General features: G+C 44.1%; 2 protein-coding genes across 2 annotated transcripts in view; one reads left to right on the plus strand and one right to left on the minus strand.

Annotated features, from left to right (window-relative positions):
• Positions 1-642, plus strand: part of LOC108247279 (dehydrogenase/reductase SDR family member 11-like) — a 12,174-nt gene extending 11,532 nt beyond the window's left edge. Inside the window, exons 3-4 of the mRNA XM_017435275.2 lie at positions 275-473; positions 609-642. Of these exons, the coding sequence (XP_017290764.2) occupies positions 275-473; positions 609-642 (233 nt within the window). The remainder of the gene's footprint in view (positions 1-274; positions 474-608) is intronic.
• Positions 643-3,942: 3,300 nt separating this feature from the next.
• Positions 3,943-6,741, minus strand: proca1 (protein interacting with cyclin A1). Its single transcript, XM_017435274.2, has 4 exons — positions 6,429-6,741; positions 6,228-6,360; positions 5,661-5,795; positions 3,943-5,558 (listed from the first exon to the last, which is right to left on the minus strand). The coding sequence occupies exons 1-4, from the start codon at positions 6,451-6,453 to the stop codon at positions 4,103-4,105; spliced, it is 1,749 nt and encodes a 582-aa protein (XP_017290763.2). The 5' UTR covers positions 6,454-6,741; the 3' UTR covers positions 3,943-4,102.
• Positions 6,742-9,266: the final 2,525 nt, after the last annotated feature.

A 9,266-nucleotide genomic window follows, 5' to 3' on the forward strand; every position in this document is an offset into this window, starting at 1 on the left:
TTCAAACAAAAAATTAGTGACTTCAATCAAAAAAAAAAAAATCTTTAAATAAATTTTTGTTTCGTAAAAAAATATTTTTATGGTTAAAAAGTTTTTAAGATGTTTTTTTGTTTGACATTATTATTTTTTTGATTGAATACTACTTTTTTTGTTTGACATGATTTTTTTTTGATTGAGTACTCCTTTTTTTGTTTGACATGATTTTTTTTTTGATTGAATAATTGTGAAACAAATCTAACTCCATAGAGATCCGTCAGGAAAGTCTCCTGGTTAGTCGGAGCATCCAGAGAAAGCTCCACTTCTTCCCTCCCACAGCTGCTGGAAGCTTCCACACAACCCCAGACTGAGAGGAACCGGGCCAGGACCGCCAGGACTCCAGGACTCCAGAACTCCAGGACCACCCGGACCGGTGCCGTTTGGGTTTTTGGCCCGAGTCAGAAGGTGAGAGGACCGAACCGAGGCCAGACTCTGAGGTGAGAGCGTCTGTAGCAGGAAGTGACAAAAAAAATCCCAAAACTGATCTTTACTGTCAGCAGCAGTCCTCCTCCTCCTTATCTTCCTCCTCCTCCTCTTTCTCCTCCTCTGTTTGACTCTGTGTTCTTCATCAGTCAGATGGAGGAGGAGGAGGAGGAGTCGCTGTGATGACTGACAAGGAAACAGACAAAGAGTAGTAGTAGTAGTAGTACTGGTAGTAGTGGTGGTAGTAGTTCTAGTATTAGTAGTAGTTCTAGTAGTAGTAGTTATAGTATTAGTAGTAGTAGTGGTGGTAGTAGTAGATATAGTATTATTATTAGTAGTAGTAGTAGTTGTAGAAGTAATAGTAGCAGTACTAGTAGTGGTGGTGGTACTAGCAGTTGTAGTAGTAGATATAGTATTAGTAGTAGTAGTAGTAGTTTTTAACTTCAGGCGCAAACTCACTTGTGTCCAGCAGGGGGCAGCATCAACATCTCTGTTCCTGCAGATCTGAGAGGCTTTGTTGGGATAAATAAATGTGTGTGTGTGTGGGGGGGGGGGGTATTCTTTTACATTTCCGTTTATTTTAAATAGTCGATCCTATAAAAAACAAAAAGTCCTGCTCGAACAATTTGTTTTGTTTCTTCAATTGTATTTGCAAGGGTAGCACTTCACAACACTTATACTCTTATCAATGAGTAATAAATAGTTAATAATGCAGTTATTAAGTAAGTTGTACGCTTAATAACTCGTTAATAAGGTTTAATATAAAAGAGCAAGCTTTTCATAAGGAGCAAAAAGTAAAAAGTAAGTAAATATTTATATAAACAAATAAAAGTTATTTTAAAAAGTGAGCCTGCTTAAATTTATGAACAACGCCTGATGATGTGTTTAACACTCGTGTTTTTTGATTTCTTGTGTTTTTATTTGTTGGTGTACAGCAGTGTGGTTTTTAAATTGCTTTATAAATAAAACAGTATTGTATTATTTATAAACCAATAAAAAATACTTTATAAAGGTCCCCTTAATGTAAAGTGGGACCGTTCTTTTATATAATCAGACTGAATCTTGATGGGAGACAGAATGTCCTGCTGCCGACTGCTGGACATTTATTAGTCAGATGAAGACATTTTAAGAAATTATTTTTTTTTAATTTTCAGTTTCATCTTAAACTCAGCTGACAAGTTTTTGAGCTGCAGCAGCTCCTCTAACACCAGAGGGGTTTATTTATTTTTAAATCACTCTCTAATTTGGACAGTGGAACAGTTGGACAGCTGGACGGTTGGAGGTCATGGAGTGTTTTACCTGGTTGTAAATGTTTGTTTTCTCTCTTATATAGTTAATTTATTTGAGGTTCAGGCCGGCAGCTTTACTTAAAACTTAAAATGTAGGTTTCTGTCTGTCTCAAGTGGTGTGTGTGTGTGTGTGGTGTGTGTGTGTGTGTGTGTGTGTGTGTGGTGGGGGGGTTATAATCAGGTGAAGAAGAGGAGGCTGTGTCTCTGGGAGAATGTTGTCCTTCCTTCTTATCTGCACATTCTTGTGAATAACGTCGCGTTCGACATCCAAGGCCACGGCGCAGGTCGGCACAGCAGGTCCACTGGTGTTTGTACGAGTCCCATCGGGTCAGAAGCGTTCTCTACGATCGTAAAAGATTTTAAAATTGACTTCATGCTTCAGTCTGCCGGCATCAGCGGGCTGAGGAGACTGATGGAAGCAGGATAAAAGCAAACGCGGGCAACAAAAAGGTCTGCTTGAAAGAACTCAAACGAACCCGAAGCAGGTGACGAGCCTGTGTTTGGAGGCCGGTCTGACAGACATAACTATAAATCCCAACATCTGAGTTTGTCTTCCGTTTCACCCAGTGCTTTTTACACCCAACACCTGATAGGATTATTAGGTTTAAAGTCAGAGGTCTTGACTTAAACGACTACCAATCTGCAAACCTCTTCCTGTGAACACGATGAGCTGCGGCGTCGCTCCTCTTCGGTGCATCAAACTTAACTAAAATACTTTTCAGACTGTGTCTCCTGCCTTTTAATTGCTGTAGGTTGAGCTAAGTTTCGATTTAGACAGCTCAAGGAACGCCAACGCGTTTGTCCACTGTAGGTATTCTTAAACAAGTTAAGTTGATAAAGAGATTGTCTCTTTTATTATCATAAATCACAGAGTTTTGTTAATTTATGCCAATCCTCCTCCTTTTTTGTAGGAAATTACTTTATTCTCACACATTGAAAAGTATAGTTCCAACTGAAGGCCAAGTTTTCAATAGTTAGGTGTCTACTAAAGTGGATCCATGCGTCGTTTGTAACGGTTACAGATAATATGCTGCATTGAGAGATTTCTCAAGAAGCCAAAGAGGATTTTAAACGTGTTCGGTGTGAAGGGGGTCAACTCCTGCATGTTAAGCCTTTTTGCGAGCATGTGAAAAATCAGCTGATCTGAGGGGATTGTTCGTTGAAGGCTGTTACAATAAGAGATGGAAGTAATGAGCTCCTAATCAGTTTGCAGAATGTGACCCTGCCCGAAACCACGAAGTCTGCAGGTCCTGGAAAACAAAAGAACAAGTCCACCGACGCAGCAGAGTTTGGCTCTTTTCTGCAGCGTGGACAGAAAAGATTGTGACAAAAAAAAAAAAGAGAGAGAAAGAAATGAGGTTAAGCAGGTTAAGCCTGTGAGGTTTAGATTTAATTTTCCCCCCTTTAATTAAATATTTCCAGCTGGGCTAACAGGCATGCAGTTTTAAATTGGCTACAAGCTAGCAAGAAAAGGAGCTAGCTAAGCTAATTTAGTATCATATATATCTTTATTTTTTTTAGCATTTCAGATATCTTTAAAACCTACATTTTATTGAGCGTACGCAGTCTGGATCTGGCTAAGAATTATATAAAATTAAATTAGGATTAAAGTGTTTCTATCTTTCTGTGTATGCTAAGTGTGATGCTAAGCTAACACTAGCAGCCAGTAGTTTTAAAAAAACAAGTAAAACATCTATTTTGGTTCTATGTCAGTAATAAAATCTTCCATCCAGCACATCTCAGTCACATCAATAAAGATGCTCTAAATGATTATTTATTTGTATTAAGAAATAAACAAAACAATGTCTAGTTTTCAGCTAAGAGTTGCTAATTTTAAGCTAACAGCTAGGCTAAGATTATTCTGGAATCACTGCTGAATTAACTGGAAGTTTTTAGTAACATTAACTACAGATATTGAGATACAATATATTTGGAGATAGCTTTTAAAGCCTTTAAAGAGTATTTTTGTCTGATATTGACTTTTACGATGTTAATATTTTAATTTGAAGGAGTTTTGGAGTAAAACCACAATAACTGAGTTGGTTTTTATTATATTAATTTGAGGAATTAGTTTAAATTTACCCAGTTCTATAAATTTACTCTGTTTTCTCATGAATACCTTTAATTTCCTAAAGTGTGAAAGTGTTCTTGGATTTAGCGACCACACGTTTAATCAGTGACGAATCCATTTGTAGTCATGCAGAGTTTTTATTACTGACATGCGAGACGAAATAATGAAAAAAAACCACCGTTTTAATGTTACAATCAAATGCAGTTTGGTGACGTTTCTGTCTCTCACCACCAGCTAAAGTTTGCTTTTCTAATCTAGTGTCGTCCCGCCTGAAACACGTGGCCTATCGTTGTCTGTCCGAGTGCGACGCCTTCCTCCGTTTCTTCTTGTTAAATTGTGCTTTCGCTCTCTGGATGGACAGCTGAAGCCAACTCACGGACGGAGCCGCAGACGTGGTCGTCCAGGGCGCTCCGGAGCTCGGATCTTCAGCTGCGGCTTTAGTTTGTTTCAGGGAAGGTTGTGTTTGTCGTCTGTCTGGATCCCAGCGGAGGTCTGAGCGGACGGTTGGGGTGCCAGTTTCCGTTTCCTGCGTGCCCTGTGCAACGCCGGGGCGCGGGGTTGCTGAGCCGCCGTGAGGGGAAAGCAGGTTTTCGCTTGAGTTCCTCCGCCTGCTCCTCAGCGCTCTCTCCTTCGACCTTCGCCTTTTCAGGACGCTGAAGGCGGACGCCGTGACCCGACTGCTCCGCCCGTGAACATGTGGCCCCTGGAGAGCCTGCTGGGCTGAAGGGGGGACGGGCGGCGCGGCGGGAACCCCGTTGGGGGGGATCACTTTCAGGCTGTCTGCAGAAGCATTCGGCTGCTCGGCAGGCACAATGGCAGCATCGAGGCCGACTCTCTTTCTTTTCTTCCTCCCCCCATTGTCCCCCCTCTCCTTTGACCTGCTCCTTTTGACTTTGGGGGTCAGGGTGGGGGCTCTGGCAGCGCCGACGGCGAGGAGCCATTGGGGCTCCGTGACGGGGTGAGACACATCCAAGCTGTCTGTGTCCAACTCAAGGTCCTCAGAGGAGGGATGGAGCAGTTCGTTGCTCTTCTTCTTCTCGTTTCCGCCTCTTCCGTTTTCTGCGTGGGGTGAGGTAACATTCAGAGGCTCCTCTTCTTTCGTTGCCTCGGCTGGGCCCTTTCGGACCGCCGGAGGTGACGTTATGGAAACATCGGCGGCAGGTTCGTCTTTCATGACGTCGTTGGAGGGCTCATCTTCTCCTCGGAGCTGGAGTTTGTTTTCATCGGGCCTGTTTGTGTTCGACCCGTCCAACCTGTTTGACTCGCGGATGAAGTTACTCAAAGACAGGACTTCTTCTGCTCTGCTCCCCGGTGGAGAAACTGCATCTCCGTCCTTCGCTTTCTGCTTCCTCTTCCTCTCCTTTCCTTTCCCCTTCGGCCTCCTGTTGGCTTTCTTCTCCTTCTCCTTCTCCTTCTTCTTCTTCTTCTTCTTCTTTTTCTCGGTACTTTGTGCTGCGTCCTTGTTGGAGTCGGCGTTGGAGCTCTGGGACGAGGAGACGGTGGCGAGCACCTTGATGAAGTCCTCGGCGGCGGTGACGACGTTCCCGAGCGACGGCTCTTCGGGGCTCGGCATCGCGCTCTGCGTCACACCCTCCGGCTGCTCTTCTTCGTTGATCTTCTCGGGATCTTTCCGCTTGGGTGGCGCCACTGCCAGCTCGTCGATGACATCGATGCCGCCGTAGTCATACGGCACCGCTTCCCTTAACACGGCGACGGGGAGCTTCTCGTATCGTTTACACCTGCGAGACAGAAAAGACGGACGGGAGGGGGGGAGGAGGGGATGCGTGAGCTGAATTCGGAGCCGAAATGGCCCCGGGCGCTGAACACGACGCCGTACTTACAGGCCGTACCAGCGCCGCTCGGCGCACCGCTCCTCGTAGGTGAAGTCGAAGCAGGGAACGCTGATGACGTTGAAAAAGGCTTGCCCGACGACCCGGGAGGACGTGTCGTTGACTTTCCTCAGACAGGCTTTCAGGCTGCAGGGAGACGAGGGAAAGCAGTTAGGATTCCACGTCCGAACGCGACAGGAGTCCAAAACTGAACAAACGAAATCCTTCAGACTTCAGCGGCTGGTTCTGGTTCTGGTTCTGCACCTTTCAGGCTCACAAGTTATAGTTTTATGTAAAGTTTATCTTCCTACCAGGGGAAAAAAAAACATATTTTCTCAGACTGGCAAGATAATTTGACTTTTGTCTGTTTTATTGTAACCTGTAATAATCAAATTAGTAAAAAAAAATTGTTCTTATTCAGCCTCGTGGCTGTAATTCATGTTTATACCACAAATAGGTCATAGAGTTTTCAATGATTTGCACCTTTATCTTTACTTTTCTGTGTAATAAGAAGAGTTTGGCATTCATGCAAACAGCTGCTGGTTTGTGTGTTTTGCAGAATGAAGAGTCTTCACTCACTCGTTGTCACAGTCGCAGTGACTGATGGAGTGCCATTTGAAGTTGGTGTGTCCGTAGTTGGAGGAGAAGGCGTGGATGACGTGGGGGCAGTGGTCGTGGACGCGGCAGCAGCTGTCGGTTTCTGCAAACTCTCCTGCGGGGAGGATTTTATTTCAGTTAAAGCAAATTTATCACCAAAACGCGAGGAAGCCCTCCACTCACCCAGCTGGTTGTAGTCGTCCGCCATGTTTCCGGCTCCGCACCACAGGGTCCCGGGGTAGGTGAAGCCCCTCTTGGATCTTTTCGGAACCTCGTCCTCCTGCAGGGACTGGGCTTGTCCCTCTCGCTCTGATCTCTCCGTGAACTCCCGGCACGCGGCTTTGGCCTCAGCCGCGCGCGTAAAACGCGCCTCCAGCCTCGGCTCCGTCCGACACCTGGTAGAGGAGGTTCTCCCCGGAGGGGGACATTGTTGCGCAGGAGGTGCCGTCGACCGCGAAGAATGTCTCCCAGGTGTCCTCCGCGTCCGCGGCGCGGCTCAGGACGGCGCTCCTGTCCAGGGAGGACAGGAGGACAAAGAGGAGCGACCACATGCCTGGGCGGAGCGGCACTTTCAGCACCACGCGCGGCGGAGACAGCTCCTCGGGGCGTTCTGCGGCTCTCCTCGCGCGGCCCTCCCTCTTTTAAGGCGCAGCCGAGGTGGCGCGATCGTTTGAGCGAGGAAGGGCCACGCGGGGAGGAGCCAGAGGGATTAACCTCCTCACCCCGCGGGGCTCGGTCCCAGGTGGAAGGTACCGGTCCGGGAGGGTCCAGCAGCGGGTTAACGCGTGAGAGCTGACCGCAGGTTACCTCCCGCTGTCCGGAACCAGGAGATTTACTTTGGGAACGCGCACGGAGGAGGTTCTGGGAGGTTGTGCCTTGTTCTCCATGGTGACAAGCATGGAGGGGTACTGTGCCAACACGGGACAGTGGACATCTTTCAAACGCTACAAAACAGCCACTGAAGTGGGGATGACCTAAATCCTCCTTTGGAGACAAAAGTCTTTCAGTCAGGAATGTGCAGAGAGGTCAAAAGTGTCTCACACGAACCGAACAGAGACACTGAAAGAGTCAAAGTGTTGTTAGCTGCTGGTGAAAAACGCGCTTTGAGAGCTTTTCCTGTTTAATGGTCATTTCCTGCTGAGGTGTTTCTGTTTAGGTTGTATTTTATTGTATTTAATGTTTGTTTCTTTCAGCTGGGAGTGTCGCATCTTTAAGTCTTTTTTTCTATCTTTGAGGCAGTGGTTCTCAAATTACTCAAAAAATGGAAAGAATTTCCAGAACTTTAACAAGATAATTCTTCCTCCTGTTGAATCAGAGTCAGATTCACAAACATGAACCAGTTTGTCTTTAGGTTTAAAACTTCCCTTCATGATCAGTCCTATAGTTCGGGTTGGTTTGGGTTGGTTTGGGTTTCCTGAGCTCTCCTTTAGTTCTGCTGCTGTAGGATTACAGCTGACCACCTTTTCTTTGTCTTTCTTCCAGTAGAAACTCCACCTGGACCAGTCGGTCTGAATTTGTCTCATTCCTGCCCTCTTAAACCCACAGCCCACATGGGCGGCCGTCCTGAGCCTGGTTCTGGTTCTGGTTCTGCTGGAGGTTTCTTCCTGTTCCTTCCCACTGTCACCCACCTGCTGCTCAGGATGAGAGATGGAGACGAAGTGTGGATCCAACACAACCTGCTGGCTTTTATAACCTGTGAGACGTGAGATCACTGTAGTAATGAACTCGCTCTGGATAAACTTCATCTTGTTTTTGTTTTTTAATACAAAACAATCGAACCAAACCATCACTTTGTCAAAACAACAACAGCCTCTGAATGTTCAAAAATCAAAATAAAATGTCTGAACACTTTTAGAACCATAAAAATAAAGTCAGTCTGTGCTCAGATCCAACAAATAAACATGAATATGAGCTCAATATGAGCAGAGCTTATTTTACTGGATGGATGGTTGGATGGACGGACGGATGGATGGATGGATGGACGGATGGATGGGACTACTACCAACCTTTTTGTTCTGCCTACAACTTGGATTGGTCGCATGCAGCCCCCGCCCCACAGCTTGAGAACCTTTACTTCTATAACTACTATTATAATTACTACCACAACTACTACTACAACTACAATTATAATTACAACTATGAATATAACTACTATTAGAACCACTACTACATCTTTTACGCCTATAACTACAACTATAACTACAACAACTACTACTAGAACTATAACTACAACTACAATAACTAGAACTACAACTACTAATATAACTACTATTATAACAACCACTACATTTTTTACTACTATAACTACAACTATACCCACAACTACTATAGCTACGACTACAACTACTAATATAACTACTATTATAACCACTACTGCATCATTTACTACTATAACTACAACTTCTACAACAACTACTAGTAGAACTATAACTACTACTACTACTACTTTAACTACAACTACTTCTATAACTATAACAACTACTATAACTAGAACTACTACTGTAACTGTTATGACTACAACTACTATTACAACTAAAACTGCATCTTTTACTACTATAACTACAACTACTACAACTATGACTACTACTATTACTACTTTAACTACAATTATAACTACTGCATCTGCTACAACTACTACTGTAACTATACTTACTACTGTAACTGTAACTACTATTATAACTACAACTACTACTGTAACTATACCTACTACTGTAACTACTACTGTAACTGTAACTACTACTATAACTATACCTACTACTGTAACTAACTACTACTGTAACTGTAACTACTACTATAACTATACCTACTACTGTAACTGTAACTACTACTGTAACTGTAACTACTACTATAACTATACCTACTACTGTAACTGTAACTACTACTGTAACTACTACTATAACTATACCTACTACTGTAACTGTAACTACTACTATAACTATACCTACTACTGTAACTACTACTGTAACTGTAACTACTATTATAACTACAACTACTACTGTAACTGTAACTACTACTGTAACT

Source organism: Kryptolebias marmoratus, linkage group LG2 (assembly GCF_001649575.2).
Source record: "Kryptolebias marmoratus isolate JLee-2015 linkage group LG2, ASM164957v2, whole genome shotgun sequence".
In the NCBI taxonomy this organism is placed as follows: domain Eukaryota; kingdom Metazoa; phylum Chordata; class Actinopteri; order Cyprinodontiformes; family Rivulidae; genus Kryptolebias; species Kryptolebias marmoratus.